This window comes from Gavialis gangeticus, unplaced genomic scaffold (genome assembly GCF_001723915.1).
Source record: "Gavialis gangeticus isolate Ggan-Ray unplaced genomic scaffold, GavGan_comp1, whole genome shotgun sequence".
Classification (NCBI taxonomy): domain Eukaryota; kingdom Metazoa; phylum Chordata; order Crocodylia; family Gavialidae; genus Gavialis; species Gavialis gangeticus.
The window spans coordinates 13996736-14023565 of NW_017728997.1; the positions used below are offsets into that span (position 1 = coordinate 13996736).

At 44.1% G+C, this 26830-nt stretch overlaps 1 protein-coding gene across 1 annotated transcript in view; it reads right to left on the reverse strand.

Moving 5' to 3' along the window:
• The window catches only part of SLC25A26 (solute carrier family 25 member 26), a 124457-nt gene that overhangs the window by 88034 nt on the left and 9593 nt on the right, over positions 1-26830 (reverse strand). Inside the window, exons 2-5 of the mRNA XM_019504800.1 lie at positions 26245-26401; positions 24154-24263; positions 6286-6390; positions 4477-4524 (exon numbers count right to left, since the gene is read on the reverse strand). Coding sequence (XP_019360345.1) covers positions 4477-4524; positions 6286-6390; positions 24154-24263; positions 26245-26401 — 420 coding nt within the window. The remainder of the gene's footprint in view (positions 1-4476; positions 4525-6285; positions 6391-24153; positions 24264-26244; positions 26402-26830) is intronic.

The window sequence follows — 26830 nt, forward strand, 5'->3', positions numbered from 1 at the left end:
TTATGAAAAAACCCCCCCCCCCCCCAAAGCTGCCCCACTTTTTTTTTTAAGGTTGTGCTACCATTCAGAATTGCAGGAACATCCCCTCTTCTCTGCTGTTCCCCCAGAAGGGCTATAACTGTAACCTGCTCTTCCCTCCCAGTCACAGGATGCCTGTAAATGTGACACATCTGTGCACTCAGTTACTTCAAATGCACCTGGGGCTGCACTGATCATCTCTCTCAAGGGAAAGTCAGTAGCAAGATGTGCATCAGGGCACTTGAATTCCCTGGTATTTTTCTTTTCTCCAAGCCAAGCCCAGCCCCCTTGTCCTGCAATCAGATCTGCACAGGTGGCTCCAGTGACTCAGTGCTCCACCTGTCTGAATCTCAAACTCTCTCAGACAAGGTTAACTACAAAGTGACAATGCATGGGTATTCAGGTCCGTTCACATCCCCAATTTGACACTTCAGAGCAAGTATTTGGAGCTATGGGTGAGCAAAAAGAGAGCTGAAGACCACCTCTTTCCTGCTCAGGGTCTTATGCAGATTCTCATAAGGCTTTTGGTAGATGGGGGAAACATTTTAAGTTTTGTTCCAGCCAAGCAGTGAAAGAAGAGAAAAGCATTTGCAAATTCAGTCCAGCTATCCCATATTTGGAAACAGCCTTATTTGTTTCAACAGAGACCAACAAAACACTTAGCACTTTGCCTGTGCCTGTTTTGCTGTAATAAATTTACAACAAAAGGGGTATTTCCCCCTGCTACTGCAAAGCCATAATATGCACGCAAACACACACAGAGTGAAATTAGTAGCTGTGCAGCGAGTGATGGCAAATGCAAGATTGGACAAGGCACTTCATTTTCACTGGAATTGTGTTCTCATTAACAGCAGGGTCCATTTAAGACATCTGTCAGAAGCCTGCAATGCAAATGGAAATGGAAAAATTCCAGCAAGAACTCGGGGCGGGGGGGAGTTATTCTTTTTCCCATGAACTCCACATTATGGAATTTTAACAGATGTTCGACTTGGTCACAGCTAATAAAAAGAATTATGCAAGAATTAAAAATCTGGCTCAGCCGGCTAGTGCAAAGCCTCCGCAGAAGAACTATAGTTCCCATCAAGGCATTTCAGGAGGATTTACAATGGATATTTTCTTCTGCCTTGTTGCAGGATGGTTGGAGATTTCACGAATGGCTTTGTCAGTGGTGGAGGGGGGAAACGTATCGTTCCCGCCGGCTGTGAGTAGCACCGCCTCATTTCTACAAAATGGTGCATTACTACCACGGGAAAGTGGATTTTTCACTTGGCTTTGATTTTGAAATGACATCATGGGAAGCTCACATCTTCTCACAGCCTTTTCTGTTGTGCCATTTACCCAGACAAAAAAGCTTCCAGAAGCAGCTGGACTCTCCTTCTGGTCTTGTAGCTCTTTCCATAAGGCAGGACTGTCTTCCAGGCTGCTACTGTCCTTAGGCTTGGAATAAAACCATTGAACTGCACCTACTCTCCCTTTGATTGCAAAATCAAGTCAAAGGTATTCGGAACAAGAGGGAAGAGGAACTGAAACCAAAGGGGAAGGCTGTGGGGATGGAAAAACACACACATGTCCCTAACTATAAAGGGAGAGTCTGCTAAGCAGCAATTCTGTTCATCCACTGAAATTTCCCCCAAACTAAGACATTTCCCATAGCACTAAATATACACTTCTTTTTTCTCAAGTCCACCTTCATGGCAGGCATAAAAGAAGGGCAAAAAAAATAGAGGAAGAGTGCAAATCAGACAGAAAGGTAAAACAATTGTTTGGTTTTTTTAAAGTGTGGTTCTGGGGGATGGGGAAAACAAAAGAGTAGAGAAAAAGCTATGAAGAATCAAAGGGATGGAACAGGCATAAAGAAAACCAGTAGATTAGGGACATGGTATGGCAAGAGAGACAATGGCACTAGTTTAAGCTCTTTTCCTGCCCTGACAACTGGGCCTGGGCCCAGGAAACCTGAACTGTCCACTTAAAGGGTCTGAAAGAAGGGCAGGCTATCTAGAAATAAAAGAGAGTGTCTGAACCCCACTATAAATTATGTGCAAAGGCTTATTTTTGAGTAAAAGTTACAGTCTTTCTTAGACCACATTACTGAAGCCTATATACTACAAAAACCTTTTTAGTGTCACTAACCAAATGGCTTTGCAGAAGGAAAAAAACCACCTGAAGCATGCAAACGAATTCCACAAGCATCCAGATCCGGCTAGAATTGAATGTCAGTGTGCTACAAAGCAGAGAATCACATGAACATCTCCCATAATGAATTAACACAGGCTCCTATCCAAGGATAAAGACCGTCTGCTGAATAAGGGAAGAAATGCATTTAGGGGGGTTGGAAAATATCAAGAATGTGCATTTGTTTCAGCTACGCAATTCAATACACTGCTTTTATGCAAACAGTGGAGTGGACACTTCACTGCAGAGTGGTATTTAGTGTCAGAAAATGTGATAGCCTTAACACTGTGGTAAATGCATGGGTTTGGGGTTTTTTTAAGCAAACAGATCACCAATGATTTGTTTCATTTTGAAGAGAAACCACATTTCATTTGGCAATAATTTATTTCTCGTTCTATTGGGCAGATGTGCCAAAAAAGCAATATTTCAACTGAAATCAGTTCTGAAAGATCTTTTATGAATATACATAATGGAAAGGACCCCAATTAAGTATTCAACAAGGTGCTGCCATTTTGAGTAAACAAAGTTATCTCGGCAGGGTCACATACTGCGCTAAGAGAATAGCCTGGAAATTAATTACCGTCCTGACATACGTCAAAACAAATTTTAAAGAGAACAGCATCCAGTTGTAGCCATGTGTTTTATCTATCTGGTGGTATGCAAAATCTGTATGCGGTGGCATCGAAATTTATTCATTTATTCAGAACCCCTCAGAGAAATCAAAAAGGCTTGTTGCCCTTTTTTTGCCTGCCTCCAGATGAAATCTGAGTGAATAACATGCGTTTAGTGAGCCGGAAAATAAGTACAGGATGAAGCTGTGGTGGGGGTTATGTTTCGGAAAAGCAGGTGTCATCTTCACAAAAGTAACTAATTTTTGAAACATTCAGAGTTGCTCAAATAAGCTCCAACATTGCCATTTGCGGGTGCTTAAAGCAATACGAGATTTGGGACTTCTTATCTTATGCAATATACATCTTTATCCTGACTTGTAATAGGAGTTGGCTATACTGAATCTGAACGCAGCTAGGGGTATGAAGGAGATGTTTTAAAAGCAAAGAGTTCTGCTGAAAGTAGGCTTTAAAATGCTTATGTAGCTAGCGTCACTATCAACGGCAACAAGAGAATTTTCTTTTAATATTGGTACTGAAGTGACTTAGTATTAAATGGGCAAAGATCCAACCCAGATTACTTAGCTGAGTGAAACTTAAGGACAGAACCACGTGCCACACCAAACTGATCCTAGCAAGTGAAGAACAAGGACTCTAAAAGGTATTTGTCTTATTTTCACAGAAAACCAATCCCTGTTCCCTTATCTAAAGTGTTTGCAATGCAGTTTCTACTATTGCAAAATGACAGCTGCATGAAGCGCGACGGGCAAAGTTTGGAGTGGGATTTTGAAGTGTAGCTTACAAGAGGGGGGCAAAATGAAATTCCTCTACTGATGCACTGATTAATTTAGATGTTGTGCCAAATGTTAACATATGTTACAACCTAGGATGAGGTTTTCTGGTAAAACCTACTGTTCAGGAGTGCACAGAAGTTCATTTTCTCCTTGTTCTCTCCAAGTGAAAGCTGTAAGGAAGTCATGCACATCATCTATTCTAAAACCTAAAAATCGGAGACCCCAAAGACCACAACCCACATAGTCCGACTCCCATTGGCAGATTTCTCATGGAGAATTCACGTTGGCTGTGGTGGGGCATCACACAAAAGCCAATAATGAGAAGATCAGCATAAAAGATACAGCCAATAGCAAAAATAAAATGGCACCTCTCTGGGGGAGCAATTTCAGGGTCCACTGGCACCTGCTAATCCCAGCAAAAACAAACTGGGCATAGACAACTTGGACCATTTTTTTAAAATAACTTTTCATGTGCATTTGACTTGTGCATGGTGCTAATTTCCACCGCTCCTGCTGTGAAGCGGGGAAAAGAGACTTAGCACCACCCTTTGTCTCTACACTCAGTAGAGGGCAAACAAGAGACTTCACAAAATAAAGCATTGCCAAACTGCATGATTTGCAAAATGTATATGTCTTTATCATATTACATCTGTTCAGCAATGAATCCAAAAAATGCACAAGAGGTACAGGAATAGCCACTTCTGTCCCAGAAGTTTCTAATGCACTTTATCAGCATAGCTTCCAAGTTCCCATTATCTCCCCAAACAGTTAACTTATCTAGAATGAAATATTTGGAGGTGTGTGATTCCAGCTATTTAGCTTACCTAGGAAAAGTACAACAAAAGCACTTGAAAAGAGGGTGGGAAAGAAACCAATTGTCTTACCTCTCTTAATACTGTGCTTTTATAGCCCCGATAAAGTCCTCGAATACCCTGTAAACCAACAAAAAAAGACAGCTTCACCTAAAAGGAATTAGGTAGCCAAAGGCAGCAATTTATGGATGATTACATAGTGTTACATACTCAGCCTTACTGAGTGGAAGATCTAAAACAAATAGATTATATTGATTATAGCACCGTATTCCAGGACTGACAACACTAGAGGCTTTTATCTTCCTTTTAAAAGGAGTGTTTAACCACTGTGAGGAATAATGGGTTATCCATTCACACAAAGAAGAAACTAGACCTAAGAGTTTGTATTAGAAGGGCAAGAAGGCACAGAAACACGTTATTTCAAACTCTGTGTGCCTAATACTTGGCAAGCATAGCTGAGGTTGAGAAGTTATCCACGACTCCAGATGCATACATAAAGCAGAGCAGCAGCATTTTCAAGTTAAGCGGCCTTTGCAAAACAGGCATCTAGGATAACAATCTGGCTGGATGTCTGGTTTCTTAATTGCTCTGGTTCAGAACCATCATCAGGAAAGACTTTTCAATGCTTTGTTCTTAGCTGGAAGATGACAGCATCCAACATGTTTAAAAGGCATGACATGTACGCATCAGAGTTTGGTTCCCTGGCCAGTGCTCTGAAAAGAGTATTTCCACTGCCAGTTGTTTTTTATAGATCAGGGGTCAGATTGAAAAAAAGGAGTAGGGAAGAAAAGAACGGACACTCTGAGACCGGTATCGCATTCAGTGTCCAGAAAGCATTAGCTGTTTTGGGTAGCTCAGGCCAATGCTGTTTAACGCTTGCATTCAAAGCAACAAAGTCAACTCCATCAGTAAACATGATGACCGACATATTCAAGTGACTAAGGAAGTGTTTCTCAGCCAATGTGCTGGAAGATCCTTTTAAGGGTGCTGCTCAACATGACCAGTCAGCTGGGCAAACACCTGGACAAAGTAAAAACAGAGAATCCAGACTGTTAAAAGCATTCTGACTTTTGGGGGTCTCCCCAAGTTCTTTGCAACAGAAGAATTGCTCTAGTACTTTTTCCAGAGTCAAAAAATGAGTGAAATTTGTTTTTGAAATGGGATCCAGCTAAGGTCAGAAATGTTATGGAGTGTAAAAAAGTAGCGATCCATTGGTATAAGACGTGCCTCAGTGCAACTACCCTATTCTCCAGGTGCTTATTCCTGAAGTAGTGCAGCAAAATGCAAATATCTGCTCGGCTCATCCCTTCTTCAGTGGCCTTAACAAGCTGCTGGAGGGGAAGAGGGAACGAGGATGGATTTTGCATTATCAAGTGAAGGAACAGTGCTTTGCAAGGCCATTTTGTAAATTCTCCATTTTGGATCCTCTCCCTGGATCCAAAATAGAGATGTGAAAGATGCAGCCTTTCCAAATGCAGGTATCGGCCCTGCAGAAAGGATGCAGTTCCATTAGCAATATGCTAATATGCCTCCCCCGGTAAGCCCCATGCAAACTTTCAATGCTTCATTAACCTTGGCTCTGGTGGGGGGACAGTTTTGCTTCCAACAGAGTCAGGAAAACAGGAGACTGCTTGATTTGAGGGAGTTGGGTTACTGGATAAGAACACTGCAGAAACTGAAAGCCTTGATTAGTATTTCTAAGTGCCATTGCCCCAAAACATTAAGAAAAGGAGCCTAGCCGGCTAACAATCCAGTCCCTATAACCTGCCAACAGTTCTCAGCAACAGGATAGTTGCACAAAACTTCCCAGGAACAGACAGCACAGGGCTGGGAAAATGGCTTGGAGCAGCTATGTTTCAGAAGTTTTGATAAAAACCTTACCTCTTGATATAAAGTATTGGAAAGCACTTGAAAGGTGCTGGATGAAGGCGAAACTTGAGCCCTCTGCTTTACCACTTCAGAAGGAACCCGTATTAGACAGGCAACCTGTAAAAACAGCAAACATTTAGCCTGTAAATCCCTCTGAGTCCATTTGAGTTAATTTGTTTTTTCCTTTTCAAGGAGTCATGTCTGCAAAACAGAGGGACGGCTTGTATATCTGTGTGCCAATCCTGAAAGCTATTGGCAAGATGCTTATGAACCCACTGTCCCAGAGAGCTGTGTTGCACCCGTGAACCAACAGAAGTGTCTTCTGAAAGCTGTTTTAGCAGAAGTGGATTTAAGTCGGGAATCACTGAAGTCAGTAAAACAAACTAGGGGAAAGGTTAGATGTTTCTTTAAAAGCCCTGGGAATCTTTCCCAGTGTTAGAACATGTACAGATACTTGAGGACCTTTTCTAGAACAATTTGTCCCTGTTTTCAAGGTAGGCCAGTTAGACTGTGCCCTCTAGTCACTAACTGTGAATGGACACCACTCAGTACATGATGCATATGATCTATGGGTACAGCCACACGTGTGCTGTAATGTGCATCCGCCTATTTTAATGAGCATTAAAGTGTCACTAAAAAAATGTACTACTTCATTCAGGTGTATTAAAACAGGCTAATGTGCACTGTCACTTAAAAACCATGCTCTTTAGTTAACTTGCATTAAGACAAGCTAATGAGCATTTTCCTAGTACTTCACAATGGAGGTACTAGATTTAATGCTCATTAACTAAACTGTGTTAATGCATGTGTAGATGCGCCCTAAAGTGACTTGATTAGATCATAAACATTTTAATTTGCTTTGAGCCTTGTATGTGTATGGACTGGGAGGTGTCTTTGTAACTAAGGCGGCTGCAGAGGTACAACAGATGTGGGCAAAATAACTTTGGGGTCTGACAGATCCTGCCTTGGAGATAAAGCAACTTGTGTAACCTGTATGAACAGAGCCAGTTTACACCCAACCCCACACAGTACCCATCTTTGTTAGGCTAGTTCCTCAGTTCTTCCTTCCCCATCCTATTTGGTTCATCCCAAGCTTCCCCCTGAGTCTGGCTACTCCTAGGTTTCTCCTTCCAATATTCTTCTGTTCCTACAAAGATGCTTCAAGTGGATCATGTTATACCCCAAGGTTGTTACCAAAAGGGCATGCTGGGTCTGACTGTCCAAATGAGTCAGGCAGACAGGTCTACACCGATATGTAAGCACCTGCTACACTGGGGAGGTTACACTGCAATGCAGAGATTGTACTGAAGCTAGGTTTAAACAAGCTCACTTGGCTACAAATGGCAGGGCAACCACAGCACTGGAAGCTGGCAAGGAGCAACATATTACTGTCAGACAGCTGTCACATCAGGAAAATCTTGGGGTTTTTTTTTTCCCAGGGCCTCTAAAGACAAAGGACTAGATGCTACCCTTTACTGAGGTGCTTTTATACCGCATCAACAGTGCAAGGAGGTAGAAATGACCCCTGCTGGGATGCCCCTTCTGGTACAAAGCTCATGGACTGGCTCTGTATTATCCTCCTTCCCAACTTTGAGGCAGAAAGGTGTGCCCAGAGTGTACTGGTGCAATGACCTGTAGAAGATTAGAGAACAAACTGTCTAAATTAGAGTTGCCCTGGGGCCGCTCTAAATTGTGCTGTTAAATGGTGCCAGAATATGGGAGATAAGGTGGTTCCCCAGCCCATGACCCCTTTCCATCTCTTCTTGCCCCGGGTTCATGTATTTAAATCCATTTAAAAATAGCACCCTGGAAGTGCATCTGCATAAATGTCACCTGTGCAAAATCTGCATCTCCAGAAACAAGCCCAGAAGGATCCAACGCTTGTAAAATAAAGCAAGCGGCTATCTTGTGCACAAATACAAATACTGAACACAGTTACAGTTGCCAGATTGTATCAATGTACAAAAAGACCCCACCGTTTGTAGGACTTTTTTTGCTTTGCTTTTTTTTGGGTAACAGAGTAAAGTTCAAATGCCATATTCATACAGCAGCGATAAAATAAAGTCTGTTGTAACTTGTAAGGGGCATAACCGGCTGAGCTAAGAGATCTCCAGAAGTTTTATTCCAAAGAGGTAAAACTCTGCGTGCTCTTCAATTCCAGAGGTCAAAAAAAAACAAACGACCCCAATATGTCAAGGAAATAAGAATTGTCAACTTTTTTTTTGTAGTTCGGCATAAATATTTATAGAACTTCACGCTTCATAACACTCCGTGTCTTTACATTAGTTCTTTATTCCTTAAAAATAAGGAGGCAGGAGGAAGACTTTAAAAAGGCTCTCAGATGAAAAACAATCTCACCAGCCAAGGGGGTACAAAGAGCCCAGCGTGGCTTCCCGACTTCTGTGGCGTTGCAATTTTGGCATGAGAGGGGTGGCTACAAAGTAATGTATCTCTCTGTTTCTTCCCCATACCTGCATTGCATTTTTGTTTCATATTAACTTTTGATGTTCTCCCATTTGAATTTGAGCTACAAGGGAATATTTCACTGCACAAGAACAAAAACGAGTTATTGCATCGTAGCACGGTGAAAGGAAGTAAAAAGCTCATGTCATCCCGGGGTCTCTTGTCAGATTGGTTCCATAGGGCACTCTTTGCTGATGCATTTTTCATAGGCAGGTGGCGGCGGCTAAACCGAACGGTGACATTTTCACTGAGCATCTGAACTTCTGACTCGTTCAATTATTTGTTCCTACATGTGTACCTAGCCATCAAAAACAAATTAAGCATTCTTTTGATGTGATCCAGGGCCAGGTCTTCAAGGCAGGTATGCAAAACTAATTTCACTTGTGTCTATTCGGCCAGAGGGTAAAAATGGAACTAACTAAACCTCAGCCGACAGGAGGGAAAACTTTGCAATTAATTGACTGTGCTGAGACCTAAAGCGCATTGATGCCCTGAAGGGAACACGGCACAAATTAAAATACAGATCGATATACTTCCTATAATTTGCTTTCTCCTGCTCCCTCTATCGGCAACACTTTGGATCTAAAGGTTTTGACCTTTAGCTTTAAAGGACTATTAGAAAAGCTGAGCAATCTTAATATATGCAGCAGCAATTGTTCCTCCTGCATTTGTCTTTGTCCAGTGTCAAACCTACCACAGTGGCATGTGCCATGCCTGATGCAGAATACCCTATTTGTATAACCTGTTCCCCCAATAAGCTTCACAAAGATGGACCTCGTTCCCCCACACCTCTAATACACCTGCAGCATCTACCGGGGTCTCAGGGAAACAAAACACCAAGACTAGAAGGTGAATAGGAGCAGGCAACTGAAAGGCAGCTTTCACCAAGTTGCTAGAAATATGTCAAATGCATGTGTCTCCATGCAAGCACACATTATTTAAGCCATGGACTCTACCTAAGGGTGCAAGGACCTTAGGTTCAAGCTCCATTTTTTTTTTAAAATGATGTTAATGGCATCACTTTGAGTGTAGCTGTATTTCATAGCATGAGCCTGCTTAATGAGACAACGACGGCACCTGTTGTCTCATTTCCCATTTAATGTTAAAACCACAGCTGGAAAACGTCCTGAATTTCAAAATGCTGGTCTTAAATCACTACCAGATAAACCCTGTGAATCTGGCAATTAGCTACAAATCCAACTGCACTTCTCATTACCTACCTGCATTAGCTAGCCGGGGGCCAGCAGCACTAAAAGCATATTTATTTAGTCATTAGCACTTGCTCACACCTTGCAAAAAGGGGCATATTTTCAAATTAAATGAAAAAGCGCTGTTTTCTATCTATACAGACAAAAACGATTTTGGCTTCTGAAGACTTCATGAGCGTATCGTGGCTGCCACCTCCTGGTCAGAACAGGGTTAGTATTTGCTGTAGTTCAAGCATTGCTGGTATCATAGCAGCAAAGTCCCAAGTGGGACAGTGCCTAGCAAAATTAATACCCACGATGTAGCTCTATTTCAAATCAGAGCAAAGCCTCTTGTAGAGACATATATTGGTTTAAGTGGTTTAATTCAATTTAGGGGAAATCTGTTCCTAATTGACAAAAGCTACGCCAAGAAAAGTCTGGTTTAAATGAAAATAAGCGTGTTTGTTTATCCAGATTTTGGCACTGGTCTAACTAAAATTGTTTAAAAAGAGAGAGAGGGAAGGAAAGACATAAAAAAGAGGGGGGAGCTTTAACTACAGCAGCTTTCTCCAGCAGACCAGTCCAGCTCACAGCCTGGAGTTTTTGGAAGCTGACCTAAATGCAATCTCTAGGAATGGGTAAGCCAATGCCTCCCTTCCCCATCTTGAAGAGATCAAAAATGTTGCCCATTTTCATATAATGTCATGAAGTTCAATAACATTCAATACATTACCTTAACAACTCCTTAAAGAAGTTCAGCCAATACTGAATAGAGAACCCAGATATTTTATAAGCCCCTTACACAGCATTAGAGATGCTCGTGCACCTATCCACTTTTGCTGCTTCCAAGAACGTTAGGAACATCAGTTTTCTTCTAGGTGTCTGGCCATTTTTCAAGCTAGAGACACTCTGCCCATTTCCCACTTCACTTCACCCTGAGCAACCTAGGTACACTACGTCCCACGATGCAGAGAAACCCAATCGGGCCTGACGCACTATTGCTCAAGCATCACATTGCATTTGAGGTTTAGGCTGGAGTCCAGGAGAACTTTCCCTGCAGCGACAAAGTGTCACCAATGCTGGAACATAGCCACCGTGCCCAGCAATCCCCAGGAGCAAGTCTGTCCCTGCTCCAATCTCCAATGGACTCTGCTCTTGGCTTGAAGTTGATGGTAAACTATCAAGCTGGATCTTCAAAGATCTTCCAAATGGCCAGCACAACTTAAACAAAACCCTTCCCTTTTTATTATTATTGCATTGGTTTTTTTGGACAAAAACATTAATCCGAGCCTAACTAGATTTTTCTGGATTAGCTCTCTGTATCCCTTTGGCTTTCAGGTTAACCAGTTTCTTTAAAAAACCTATTCCATAGCATTTTAGAAAGTAACTAATCCAAAGGACAGCTCAGTTTTCACCGTTGTGGATTTACTCATAGTTAAATACACACACAAAAATGGTTCGGGGGCTGGGGCATATGACTTCTGAAGAGAGGCTGAGGGAACTGGGCTGATTAGTCTGCAGAAGAGAAGACCAAGGGGGGATTTGATAGCAGCCTTCAACTCCCTGCAGGGGTGTTGCAAAGAGGATGGAGCTGGACTGTTCTCTGTGGGGGCAGATGACAGGACAAGGAGCAATGGGCTCAAGTTGCAGCAAGGGAAGTTGCGGTTGGATATTGGAGAAAACTTTCTTACAAGGAAAGTAAAACACTGGACCAGGTTACCCAGAGAGGTGGTGGAGTCTCCATCCTTGGAAGTTTTTAAGACCTGGCTCAACGAAGCCTCAGCTGAGCTCATATAGTTAGGGCTGGTCCTGCGTTGAGCAGGGGGTTGGACTAGATGTGACCTCCTGAGGTCCTTCCAACCCTCATTTTCCATTACCCTAAAACCTTTTTAGCAGCTCAACCAGCACATCCTTCACACCATGGTAGCTCATCCCTCCCTTCAATACAGGTTGATGACTACGAGTTACCTTCCACTGACCACAGGCTATGAGCGTGCATATGGGCAGTTATCACAGAGCATCTAATGTGCTGTCAAGTCCCACATTTTATTTTATCCTGCTGTTAATTGTTCATAGGCCCATGCCCCAAGGGGCTTATGCAGACACTGCTACCAAACGGGGTCCCTTCCAACCTTCATTTTTTACGATTGTTATTCTGCTATGGGAGACCCCTGAACAAGGTGTATCCAGAGACCAGCTACTATTGATAGTCATGCTGCTACTATTGATAGGCATGATAGTCTTTTCCTAGGAAAGGGAAATACATGTGGTGCAATGCTTCTTAACTCCTAGGGGAACAGCTTGGCACAACCCTTGCTTTTTAAGGGATCCAGCTGTCTCGGGTCCCTTGCATTACCATGAAACTTGAGCCCATCCTTTCAACTTCAGACTGTCTCATTCAAGCCTGTAAATGCTAACATGTGTTGGTGACAAAAGCATACTAGTGCAGCACCACCTTCCCATGCCCAAGACCTCTCTCTGGCATCCCCAGCTAGTGCCCTATAGGAATTACTGAGGTGAACAGGAAACAGGGGAGCAGTTTCTGGCTTTCCCCAGTACTTCATTCTGTTCATTAGCTAGTTGCTTGTGCATGAATCCATGCTAGTTCTCCATGTAACAGTTACCCAGTTTCCATGCTCTTGATCCTTATCTTACCCTACATATAACATACGTGATCAAGTGGCGAGAGAAGGCCAGATCCAAGGCTGAGGAGTAAACTGGGTTTGCTACAAAGTTTTCACAAATGCTCTAGAGATTTAGATGCTTTTGTTCTATTGACTTCCATCAATGCTAAATCTGCTTGGAAAATGAAACAGGGGAGCCGTCACCTAGGGACTTTATTTTTGCTGCTCTAGCAGCTCGGGACCCAGATGCTACAGCCTTTCAAAGGTTTTGTTTTCTAAAATTAATGTTAATGAGTTTACATAATGAGTGGGTGGGAAGGCCTGAGTTGATGAGCACCAGGAAAATATAATTTAGCAATCAAAATGGTGTTAAGGGAACATTTTCCAAGCTGGGGACAGTCATTTTTAGATGCTATTTGCATAAGTTGACACTTAATCAAATGAGAACCAATGAATTTCTCCCCTTAGATACAGGGTGTAACACAAAATTTAATTGCACTATACCTATGCAAGAACATTATGGGAGCCAACTGGGGAAAAAACTACAGCCCCAAAAGGGCATGGACTTAGGCTGGGGCAGAGCTGGGAACACAATGCTGACCTCCTGGGTCTTTGGATAAGGGAAACAACTTAGATTCATAGATTCATTTAACAGAAAAGTGAGGAAAGAAGAGAAAAAGGAGCTTGGCTTGAAGGTGCTAAGCTGGACATGAAGTTCCCCATCGCTCAGGTTCTCTGCTACCCATAGGAGAAATGTGCAACAGGCACTGACCTGTAACACGTGTCTGCTTGCACTTTTTCTCCACAAACGTAGGTGTGGATCACAATGTCCATTTTACTTTTGCCAAGCTACCTAAGCAGGAATAAGCCAGTGAAAGAGCAAATAGCATCACCCATGACATGCTTATAAACAGATAGCATCACCCAAGACATGCTTATTATAAACACAGCTCAGAAAAAATGGAGGATATGCATTTCCAAAAACCCTGAACACTGCATTAAACTTATCCCAGACCACAGATATCAGCTTCCACTGCCAGAAGTGCAGCCATAGATAGCACTGCTGGGCTTCTGTCAAAATGATCCCCAGCTTGATGCAATCCCTGCTGGAGGCAGTGGCACCCTATAGGTTGGCCAACCGGATTTTGGACAAGCTCTTATGTTACAGCACATGAGAAGGATTAGAGATAGCTCTTGCCTCCTCCTTCCAATCAGTTCTGACTTTAGAAGGAAACCATTCAAATAGCTCAAGCTCTCCTAAATGCTGGAAGAAAACGTCTGTTTTACCCACTAAAGTACTTCGGATCTCAACTCTTCTCAGTACATTAGAAACGAGCTATGGTAAAGTCAGGCAGGAACAGAAGAGGAAATGCTGTGGAAATGCAACCAAGGGAAAGTGGGTAGAACACAAGCCTCATTTTCTGAATTTGCATCAGGTTGCCAGACAAACTGTGCACATCCTACGATCTGTTCAGTATCTTGTGAACAGGACTGTACTACATAAATCCCACCTGCACCACTCTGTTGTAGCAGTTTAATTTTAGCGTGGAAAGTTGATCACTTCCCTCCTCCTCCAAAAGCATTAGGTTGGGATCGGTAAGACTACGTTTAAATCGCACTATACCTATGCCAGGTCATTATGGGAGTCATGCGCGGCTCTATGCAGTCTTTCGGGGATAGCTATTTCCATGCAGATGACTTACTCACTTCTAAAGTGGAGCACGCACTCCTTAGTCCACCCTATGTCTGCACAGGGATTGATCAGGAATAGATATCATGTTGAAATCACTCCCTACCTCGGTCCAAATGAACTTCCCTCCATCGACAAACCAGCAGCACTAAAACAAGTACTCCAGCCCTGGTCCTGCATTGCACACTTTTCACTCCCCGTCCCCATGTGAAAGAGTTTAAATTCAGGCTCTTTGAGTGTTTAGCTACAGGCTCCACACTGGACTGTGTCTTCTTAAAGACCTGGCTTGAATAGATTCATGCAGACAAATGAAGCTGAGTAAGAGAGGAAAATGGATGTAAGACGCAGAGCCAAAGGAGGGGGGAAAACACATGCACTGACAACACAGCAGGCACGAGAGTCTATGCGAGTGGCTGGCTAGGTGGCTGACAGTCCCTAATTTGCTGCTTTAGCCTTTAATTGTATGATGAATTTGTTGGCAGGGGCTGTGGATTTCTGCCTTCATTCATCTTTATTTACAAGCAATTTCCAGCTGCAGCTCTAATTTGAGTTTCCTTCTGATCTAACTGTGCTCCTTCCATGTACTTCATGAGGTCTTAATGGCACCAATCTCATTTTCTCTGCCACCTTTTGACCACTGCTCAATTACACTCCTGGACGGGGGCTCAGCAAAATGCTAGCACGGCAGTAGAACAGAGCAAAGCTAACCCAGATTAATTTATGAATATTTCAGCACCCACCATGATTAATTCAGAAGACAATGGCACGCTGCTACACCGCCAGCATTGCTCGTCTCGCTGGGGTCAGTAGGTTCCACTGCTAAATGCTGACATTCTGTGAACTAAATGAGTTTACACTTGATTCCCACGCACTGTATAATAGGATCAGGACCAAAGTGATGGGCACTGATTAGCGATAATAGCCTGAGAACTGCCAGTTAAAGGGATGCAGCCAGCTCTGAAGGGATGAATATTCATCATCTAGTCCCTATAGGGTACCAGTGCTAGAGGATCCCTCCTGTTTCCTTTTCTAAAGATCTGTATTTACTTTTTCCATTTTTGGTGCTAGACAATGAAGCTGCCATTGGCCATGCCAGCCATTGATGTTGCTTCTATTTCAAGGGTGTTGGTTGTAGCTGTGTCGGTCTAAGGACATAGGCAGACAAGGTTCTTGGAGTAAATCTGATATCTTTTATTAGACTTGAGCAGGAACAGAACGGGGTCAAGAGTCCCCCACAAACTGAAGAGCTACAGATCATGTTAACCCCTCCTAAGCATTGAAGAGGGCAGTGTGTAACATCTAGTCTTACCATGTCTATCTACTCCTGCCAAGCTGGACTTTACATACAGAAAACTTGTTCACCCCCTGCTCTATCTACTCCAAAAGCATTTCAGAGGCTAGACTTCGAATGCATGCCACTATGCCACGCACCGACATGCTGAAATAACCAGAGAAGAGAAAACAGGCATGGATGCGGAGGAAACTAAGGAAGGACATCTATCACTCTCAGCAAGAGGAAGTTGGTGCTACAGAAATTTGGCTTTATACATTGATTTTTATCACTTTGCTTCTTCTCGGGAAGGACTTGTAGTAGAAAATGCAGCCGAGACTCTTCAGCATGCCAACTCCTGCATCGTACACAGCGCCCATGTTTGACATGTGCTGACAGCAGCGAGGAAGTGCCAAATCCTTATCGATAAGTCGTTAGATGTGCCACACACACTTCGCCCTTATCTTCACCACCAGATACCTCGAGATGCAGCAGACTGGAATACACAAGCAAGATTGGGATCTCGCACTGAACTGTCTTGTCCTTACCTTGCCCTCCCGCGTCTAGGCATGGAGGTAGCTAGAGAACAGCACCACATCATGGTGCCCAAAGGTAGTAGGTTAAATACCAAGTTGCAGCTCTAATTGCTGGTCATGCTCTGCTTTCTTGCTGTCCGCTGTTCTCAAGGCTTCACTTGACCTCAGCCTTTCAGCCATTTTGAAGATAACAAGCTTTTGGGGTCATCTCAATGCACGTGGGTTCAACAGCACTCACTCTGCCACTATGGGAACCCAAAACTGCATTGTTCTGCAGAAAAGGGCTGGCACACGAAGTGACTCACCACCTAACCTCACAAGGAGCTGTTTGACACCTTCACCTTCAACCCACAGGACCGTCGAAGAACCCAACTCAGACCTCCCCAAGGTAAAGCCAGACCCTGCAGGTGACAGTCCAGTCTCCCTTACCTGGAGAGAAACACAATGCTGTTGGCATGTTACCTTGCCCTCTGGCACACTCAGAGGGTGGCTACAAACCTGCTCCCCGCATCTTTGCTCTTCCTGGGTAGCCAGCAGGCTCTGGTCCCCCTTGATCTGCTCCATCGCATCATCCAGGCAAGTTCAGCAGTCTATATATTGCTCCCACCTGTCCTGCAGTACCAAAAAAAGGCTCCCCGAGGTCTATTATTGCTGGTACTTTCATGTTCTGGGGAAGAGACTCCCCACAATGCTCTCACAATGGTCAAGTTCAAAGGTATTCAAAGTGCACCAGCAAGGCTGAAAAAGCCTCTCTGACCTTATTCCCCAAAAGGTCAGAAGGGCTTATTCCTACCCCTCACCTCTCTCTCACTTGCAAGGAAGAGGAGTAGGTCCTGTGGCTAGACTCCAGAAAAGGAGGCAAAAAGAAGGAAACAAAGCCACCAGATACAGATGCAGAAGTGCAGAAGGCAGCTGTTCAGTCTTGAGATTTGTCAGCAAGGGACAGAGCCTGCAAGAGAGTCCCCCACCTGACTATCCCCAGGTCATCACCATAACAATATCCAAATATTGCATGGAAAAGACGGCTTGTTCACTAACTTCCTCGGGCCGCGATCCAAACGACTTTCTTCTCGCCTCTGTGGAAAAAAGCAGGCAGGGCAAAAAAATTAACGGTGTTACTGGCTCTTACGGAGGAAACTTGTGTCAGCCAAGCTGGGATACGCTGGCATTCATACCATAAACTGAAGCTTGCAGCAGGTTGTTCAGGGCTCCTTTTTAAAACCTCTTAGCCAACTTTCTCCTCACTGCAGTGTGTGTCATCATTATACGCCTGACGTCATTATAAACCTGACAAAAGAGGGGCACGGATCAATCCATCAAGGTAGGATTTGTAACAAAAACTGCACTATTGGTTTAAATAGATTCCGCCAAGCTAACAAAAAGTGCTCTTGTTTGTGTTACTAGCGCCACCTTAGATTATTCAAAGTGAAATAATTTGAGAACATCTGGTTTTCCTTTCCACCACTTATGATATCATGTTTTCCAAGCACATCTGGCAGCCCTTTATAGAAAGATATGCAGACTAAACATGCAGAGCAATAGTGAGTCAAAGATGAAGACTTCTGATGTCCTGGATGCAATAAAAAGGTGTTTTCTATCTCCACATTCCAGGGGTGGACTGGGTAGTGTCCATTTATGTCCGCAACACCTCCTTCCTCCTCCTCCTTATATGTGGTGGACCATGCATCTTTCCCCTTGTTTTGCCTGTACATCCATAAGCACTTCCTTGTCTGCCACACAGACCCCGTATCAATGTCGCATGAGTTGGGAATCCCTACAGAGCAAGATTCAATTACAAAAAAGTTTTGTTATGCTTTAACTAATGGGGTACATTTTGCATCTGGTATCAGATATAAATTATACTCTTCTTTCCCCAATACTGTTTGTGCTGAACATCCCTCAGTTCCCAGAAATCAAAAGGAAAGTAGAAAACACTGATCACAAAGGCCACTTATTGAGTTTCTGCTTCAGTTGAACTGAGCAAAACTACACCAGGCTTTGTCTAGTCAAGTTGGTTTTCTGTGTGCTTTCTCTGGTTGCAAATATTACCCCCAAAAAGGGATCTTTTTTAAGACCAGGGTAAACAAAGCCTTGGCTGGGGTGACTAAGTTGGGGCTGGTCCTGCTTTGAGCAGGGGTTGGACTAGATGTGACCTCCTGACACCAGATGCAAAATTTATCCCATTAGTTAAAGTGTAACAAAACTTTTCTGTAACTGAATCTTGCTCTGTAGGGATTCCCAACTCATGAAACATCGATACAGGGCCTGCATGGCAGAAATCTGTCCAATATTCTGTCTTTTCTATCATAATCTGAATCACTAAATCATACCCCGATTTCCCCCTGCCTTATTAAAAACAGTCGCAAGATGTTAGCTTTTGGTCATCCAGTAATCTCAAAGTGTTAATGCAATCAGTATAAACATGACTTTTCAGACAGGCAAGTATCACAGAATCAGAAAATGGGGGTGTGAAAGGACCTCAGGAGGTCACATCTAGTCCAACCCCCTGCTCCAAACAGGACCAGCCCCAACTACATCATCCCAGCCAAGGCTTTGTCTACCCGGGTCTTAAACGCCTCCAAGGATGGAGAGTCCACCACCTCTCTGGGTAAAGTATTATATTATTGCTCTAGGACTCTAGAAAGGTAAGCATCACCCTTCTACCTACCAAAGAGTCGGCAGCTAATCCAAGACCAGCCTTAACTCAGGAGTCTGTTGTAAACCTACTTGCTCACCATGCTCAATGAGAGGGCTGCTACTCCATGAAGCAGGCAATTAGCTTGGAAATGTAACAGGATACCTTGGGGATCCTAACATGACTTATTTTGCAACTCATTATGCCATACTGAACAGGGGCTTGTTCTATCAAAGAAATTATTTTAAGCTTTCTGGGGAAAGCAAGGATGCAGGTATAAGAAGGTGCCCCAAATGCAAAGTACTGACAAAATAAATACCATTCCCTATTGTTACAGCTCGATTAAAAACTTAATGGCTAATCAAAACAACTCTAATTACAACTTTCACCCTGATTGCTTGCCACCTGGAATACAGTAAGAAAAATAAAATCGATTAGTTCAGATTTGATAGGAGACCATTGTGAAGGTGCTTCACTCGTACTGTTTTTATTGGGAGCCCAGCTGAATTTTCCTCCTCCACCTACTGTTGTGGGGATGAGCGTTTGTAACATGTTTTCAGGTCATAACTTGCTGTAAGTATGCAAGGCATCTGACATCCTTTTGTCCACCATTTGTAAAATATCCCAGCTGGTTTGTTTTAATTATTATGGGATTCTTGTGTAATGAAAGATGCTATGGCAATACTTTGCTTTCAAATGGGGAGGCTGTTCTCCAGCTTCTGCCATGGCTAATGTGGCATCTTTAAGGCTGGACATCATCTCACGTGGTTCTGGGATTAGATGCATCAGGTCAGACATCTCTAACATCTCTTGAATCTGAAGGTCCAAGTGCAAAACATGTACCAACAGACTGAAAATCCAGAAATGCAGCCCCCACCAATGCAAGAGGCTCAGAGAGACTTCTGTGGGAACTGTAAAGACAAGGCCTGAAGTTGACATTCAAGAGCTGGCTGCACTGAGATGGTAATCGAGACGGGCTCCCATCAGCCAGTCGCATTAAATGAGCTTCTGGCCCAACCTCACTGCCTTTGGCCCTTCACAAAGTTTCTGCTCAAGTATCAGACACTAGCCACGCTCATCTCTACAACCCAAAACTAAAGGGATCTTGCCTATTAAAGGGCAATCCTATCTCCCCAGTAATGGATGCTGGCAATTAAATTAATGTTGTGATCTTGATAAAAGTTACCTCCCAAAAGCCCACTGCTATTTCCCCTGGCTGTGAAGAACTGCTGCTCTCCTCTCCCAAACAGCAGTAGTCAACACAGCCCTGCGTCAGATGAATGTGGAAGCGCATAGGCTGTTAAGAGTACCGTACTGAAATGAATTAACTGCCCCCAGCTGTGTAAAGCTAGACAAGGTAGGAACAACTTAAGTAACCAAAATGACAGAAGCTCATCTTGCAAAACTGCTTACTAAAACAAGATGGCACTCAAAAGCTTCCAAAAGCATAAGGACCCACTTGATGCAGGTCATCATTAATTTATTATTTGCTTACAGCTTTCCCTTTACAGTTGGACTGGAGGAGGTGAAAGAAAAGAAATGCGAGGGGAGGAAAAAAAGCAACCAAAAATATGTATAAATATACTTGTCCAACATCTCCACCTGGCATATTCAAGTCAAGTCAGTCCCAAGGCCATTACAACCATGACCACGACCATTAAGGCCATAACCTTAGATGCTGTGCATCATTGGTGATTCTTCAAACATAGTGACCTGGTGGTGACCATCTCCTCTCCGGGTATGGATGGCTGCTGGCTCTCAGGGAGCTCATCTACCCTTTGACAGGTCTTGTTTATAGTCCTGCTGGGTGCCCACGTGCCCTTCTCACCCAGGCGGAGGTGCCGGTTTAGTCGCTGACATCCCAATCATGGAACAGGCTGTACTGGTTTACATGGTACCAGACAGCAGATCAAGACAGGCCTGGCCTGACAGTAAACTGGTATATTATACTGGTGTTATAATGCAGGGGTCAGCAAACTACAGCCCATGGGCCAGGGACATTGGTAGCTGGGAGGGCATGGAAATTGGCTGGATTCAGCAGTGGGGAAGTAGCAGTCAGGTCTGAAGTATCAGTGGCAATTCAGCAGCTGGAGGACACAGCGGCAGAATTGCAACTGGCCACGTGCCTTCAGACCAACCTGTTTTTTTTCAGCTGGCTGCTACTAAAAAGCTGCCAACTGCTCATAAACAGTCCTGGAAAGGGAACGTAAAAAGTCAGCAGTCATCGCTAACAGAGCAAACTCACTCCAGGAAACCATCAGCTCCTGCAGCTCCAAGCAAGTCAGAGTTGTTGCAGGTGCTAATCCACTCTCTATGTTTAGGTTAAACCTTGGTGCGCCCACTCCAAAACACTGAAACACCTGAGCTTTGCAACTGATGCAGGATGCATCCTTCCTGCAAGTCCTGCAGGTTCGAACTGTGACAGGTTCTCAAACAGAGGTGACACCAAGGCAGATGGATGCTGCCACGCAACAGAAGTTGGATCAGGTTTCCCACCAAGCCTGCAGCTGCGGGAAGCATTTTCAGAAGTTGGCAATCAGGTGTCATTTGATCTGCAAAATAAGACAGCTCTCAGTTGCCCCCTCCCAGCTCCTCACACTGGTCTCTACTGTCTTGTGCATCCACTGAGAGAGTCCATTTATCAAAGGCAAAAAGGCCTTTTCTTCAAACTGCCCTTCACAGGAGATTCGCGCACACAGAGGGGAAAGGGGTTACTTTGCTCCTGACTTACCAGCCAAGGCAAAAAGATGTCTTAAGCAACTGGATCCATATGTTCTGCTTATGACCACAGGATGATAAGACCTTTGGAAAAGTCAGATCTTTTTCCCCGACCGTGACAAACTGCAGAGCTGCAAATGGTAAGGAAAGCTCAACTCTATTGCGGCACAGTCCCAAAACCAGCCTGAGGCAGAGGTGAACTGGCCATGGCATTTTGAACGATGCACACTTCCTGCATCCTGCTGACTTGCGAGCCAAAGAGAGGTCAGCCTTTGTGCTTCGCTCACACTAATGAAGGCAATGCAGATGTTGGAACAACCAGCACCTATACCAGGTTTAGCAGCTGGAAGAGGCAGGGTGTGTGACTATTAAGGGGTAGTAATGAACATGCTGAGGAATCAAGGTTGCAGCATAGTTAAAATGCCTCCTGTCCTTTTAAGCTATACATGAATTACAAATTAGAAGCAGCCAGGAAACGTGGGCAGGAGCACATCGTGCAAACAGTGTCCAGCAAGGGATACTTTCTGTTGAAGAATGCAGCGTGCTAGTTATAAGCTACATCAAAGGTGGGCCTGTCAGAGCAAACCAGCCTAGCTGGGTGCCTGGCTTGTCACCACTCCTGGAAAAACCTAGGACAAAAATTCCTTAGTGAAGAGGCACAGGGAAGTATGACGGCAGCCAGAGAGAAGGCTAAAGAGCAATGAAAAGAGCAGAGTGGCCAGGAGAGCACAGCAGCCACCTCCTGCCTCATCTCTCCTTAGGCACCGCAGTATGGTATTTACTGAGGCCAGATCACCTTTTCTGCAGAGGGATCCGATTACACCCCTGTAAGAAAATCCCTGAAGCAGCACAGTTCCTCACTTCAGTTCAACATTTCTTGGATATCATTTAACTTTGATAGCAGCCCTTAACTCCCTGCAGGGAGGTTGCAAAGAAGATGGAGCTGAACTGTTCTCAGAGGGGGCAGATGACAGGACAAGGAGCAATGGGCTCAAGTTGCAGCACGGGAAGTTGAGATTTAATACTGGGAAAAACTTTTTCAATAGGAGGGTGGTAAAGCACTGGAACAGGTTACCCAGAGAGGTGGTGGAGTCTCCATCCTTGGAGATGATGTAGTTAGGGCTGGTCCTGCTTTGAGCAGCGGGTTGGACTAGATGCGACTCCCGAGATCCCTTCCAATCCTCATTCTCTATGATTTTATGATTACATGCATCCTGTCCATTCCTTACCAGGGGCCCCAGACTAACCTTATCCTATCCCCAGCAGGATAGAATGACAGAGACAAACTGAAGGTGCAAGACGCCTGCTGTATGACCAGCGCACGGCCGTCTCAAGTCATGTCAGAGCTTTCTTACCAGCCCATAACCTCTCGATGCCACACCCAAGGAGACATGACAACAGATGTTGAATGAGACGCTGAAGAAAATACCCGACAGCGAAAAAATGGACGTTCCAGTGGTCGAGTCCTTACCACCAGGGGCTTGACGAACCATGACAAAGGTGCCGATGTCTCAACTGCCTACGTACTGGAGTCAGATGCTCCAAGGAACTAACAAAGAAGTGGAGCTATACATTGGTTCAAGCACCTGTGACTGTGGCATAGAGATTCAGACTGCACCACCTGCTGCAATGCCTGCTGCTTGAAGGTACACACATAATGAAAGACCTTGCAAAGTACAATATATAAGCACAAGCATGTGCAACAAAATGGTCAAATGTGGTACAGAGACATGAGAAGACAATGACAACCAGGGACCCTTTCTTGTCATGCCTTTTCATGCAAATCTTTCACAAGGTCACTAGCTGTTCCACGCATGGGGGCTGATCCCAGCCCCCCTAACTCATGTGCACTGAAAGCAATGAGACCAATCCAAGGAGCTACTTGCCACCCAGGGCACTTCCCAGGGGGAAGAGCAACATCAAAACACCAATATGGTAAGACAGCAGAATAGGGATGAGAGTGACAGGATGCAAATGATGCACAGGCAACACCTGAGAGTCAGATAAATAAGGATAGGAAAGCTCGCTTCATACCTAGCTCTGGCATTTAGGAAAGCAACCATAAAAGGCTTTTATTCTTCCAGACTGCAATTTCTAAGTGCAAGGCCATGGGGTAACTGTTACCAGTGAAAAGCTAAATGGCAAAGGTGCAGGGCAATCTGCAAGAAACAGGGTCAGCCACTGATCCAGAAGTTTAGGAACGACTGCCTTTGAGACATGCTCTGGCTACATTTTATGGTTCCCACAGACTGCTACTGGCATTTATGATTTCAGCACTGGAAATGGCATGTGAAGGGTCAGATTGCAAAGAACCACTCAGGTGAACAGTGCCTGGCTCACCTGAGGTCCAAGCATCTGTGTCCCATTGGGTTTCCCCACAGATAGAGCATTCTCAATGCAAGTAATGGCAGCAGATCTGGGTGCCAGAGATGTGGACAAAGGGTGGGATTTTCAGAAGCACCGAGATCTTTTGGAAAGCCAAAGGGATGCATGCTTTTAACTAATTTGGGTGCTCTGGAAAAACCTCACCTTGAATTCTCACTCAGCATCAGCACTTCATTAGCATACATTTCTACAAAACACTTTGCTAAAGTATTTTTGCCCTGGACAGATGCTTTGTGAAGAGCCGGATTGTGAAAAACTTGCTGTTCGATAATCAACCGGTAAACGGTTTCCTCCAAGATTCAGCTCTCAGGCTTCCACATTTCTTTCTTCCCTTCTTGCTAGGAATATACAATAGACCGAACTGTTACCTACCACTTCTCCAAAGGAGGCAGCCACCATGTGCGTCACTGGAGCCAGGTACTGGGAGGAGTCACTGTGGAGTGCATATTTCATGTATTCATAGGTGGCAAAAAATGCAGCAGCTGAAAATTAAAAAAAAAAAAAAAAAAATGCTGCCTTGAAGCTATTCCTAAGGTTGCATTAGCAGACTGCTATTAAGATCCAGAAAAATCTTAACAGCTGTTGAAATCCACCATCCAGGAACAGAAACTAAAACATTTCCCCAAAACAGTGCTACCCTTCTAGACAGTAGGGTTCATGGGCACCCCTATTGCCTCCAGGGACAATACTCTCACTGACTTCACTGGGACCAGGCTTTCTTGCCGAGATTATTATTGCAGTGATTTCAGGTTTTGGTAAAGTCAAACACCCGTGTCTTTTTAACACAATAAAATGCAAGGAGCCTATGCTTGTCTCCTTGGCAGATTGATTAGCTGAGTGCTAGGAGCAGGTACTTAAATTCAACACGTCTGCTAGTTGTTCCGAACAGCAACATTATCTTCCAGGCTAAAAATCCACCAAATATCTTTACAGTTTACCAAAGAACTGCTGAGTGTTTGAAACATTTGTTACACCCTAATCTAATGGACAAGGAAGAATTGTATTTTGTAGTAGGGTCAGTCTCATCATTTATAAAACCCATCCACCCATCCCAATGGAGTGTTACAGAAAGAGGGAAAAAAATAAAAAAAGCAACCCAGGAAGAACTTTTTTCATACTAACAAGAATTTGCTTTCTATCACATTAAGGTATTTCAGTTTTCAGTCTTAGGCTGCAACACAAAATAAATCACAGTTTAGATTTTAAAGACACAAATCCTGAGAAAGCTGGCATCTGTCCAGGAGGGAGGGATGAAGGGGAAAGCAGATTTTAATTGTGCAAGAGGGGTACGTGCATCACCTTCTGCTGTTAATCAAAAGATGCTTATCACCTCCAGAGATAACCAAAGCAGGGAAGATAAAGAACAAAAACATTTCATATCATCTTATGAAGGACTTTGGACCCTTGAAAGCGTGAGTGGACATCTTTCTAAACTTCTCTCAGTATTCACAAACAAGACAGCCCTGTGGGGCATTTTTTTGCTACAAAGTGGAAGTGCACAAACACTTAAGGAACTTCAGATGCTTTCCCCAGAGTTTAAAACTATTTGCTTAAAAAGTGTCAGTGCCCAAAGCTGCTTTTTTAAAAAAAATGATTCTTCTAGAGAGATGGAAAAGAATGTCCCTGGATAGCATTTGACTCAAAGAACTGAGGAGAGCCTAGGGGGATGCACCAGACCTCTTCATTCACACCTAGTGCCTATAGCCATGATTTAAAGGACTGCGTGTCCAGGGCAAGAGGCAATGCTCTCTCTTGTGCTTGGAAAATCCATGTGATCTTGCAGGTGCTGCTATGGACCAGAAGGAACTGGCAACAGGTGTCCAGGGAAAGGAAGGCCCGAGGAAGAGGGGTTCTCTCTCTCCAAGGTGCAACATGTCCCCAGCACCCTGGTATTTGAGCACCCAACAACCTTTAACAGAATGGAGAGGCATGGAGGAACTCTCATTCCCATTTTACAGGGAGTGGGGGGACTGAGACACAGAAAGCCTAGCTGACCCGTCAAAGGACACATAAAAAGCTGGGGTCAGAGTAGGAAGCTGAACCCAACACTTCCCAAGTCCCATCTTAAGAAACGAAGCATCCTTCCTTTTCAACTAATGCACACAGGCTTATAGGGACAGAGTCAGGGCCTGGTGGCAAAGCAGCTAAGACATCATGCCAGGGCTGCTGATGTTGGCAGCTAAAAAAATTAAATAGTACAGCACCTGGCACTGCAGAACACTTTACAAACACCTATCCATCTCCTGCATGCCCACAGGCTTTGTCCAGAGCCCGGAAGCTGCTCCTCCCTGCAGCCAGAGAGAGCCCTGCAAACTTCAGCGTGAGTTTGACCACACCAAGCAGCTTGGAGGATTGGGGCAGGGATAACCAGAATCAAACCTTATGCATTAAGGCACATGCTTGTATGTGCTGCCGCCTCGCAGATGACGGGGAATGAACAGAAGTATAATCCAGGAATTTTACCATTTGGGAAAGATCCAATAGCAGCAGAAGGGACCCCAGCGTAGATGCCACGAAAGCCGCCAGCCTTCTTGAAGCCCTGGGGACTCTGCAGTCTGGTTTTTATGGTATCCAGAGGGAATAATATCAGATCCACGCACACTCCTGCGATCCCGCCAGCCTGCAAGATGAACAGAGAATTTATGGTTATGTAGTGAGTGAGATAACAGCATATATATGCATGGGACAACAACCCACCCAAGGAACAATGTTATCCGTCTGCTGTAGAAGTGCTGATCTTTTGTACATAGGCTGGTTTCCCTGATAATTTCTTTTTACTACAAAGAGAGGGTAAGAATAAAAACATGCATCTGAAGCATTCTTCCATTTCACAGAGCAAGGTCCTAGCAACACTGAACCAGCACAAGCCAACCATCTGAGTGGGACATCCCAATTAGCACTACAATACAGCACAGAATTGCCATTAGCTTTATGAGGTACTGTGCCAGTGTCAAAGTTTGAGGGGAAATGATTTTTATTCTCCATGAAACATTTCAAGTTTTCATAGGGGAAAGAAATCACGGAGTGCAGAATTTAAAGTCTAAGCCAA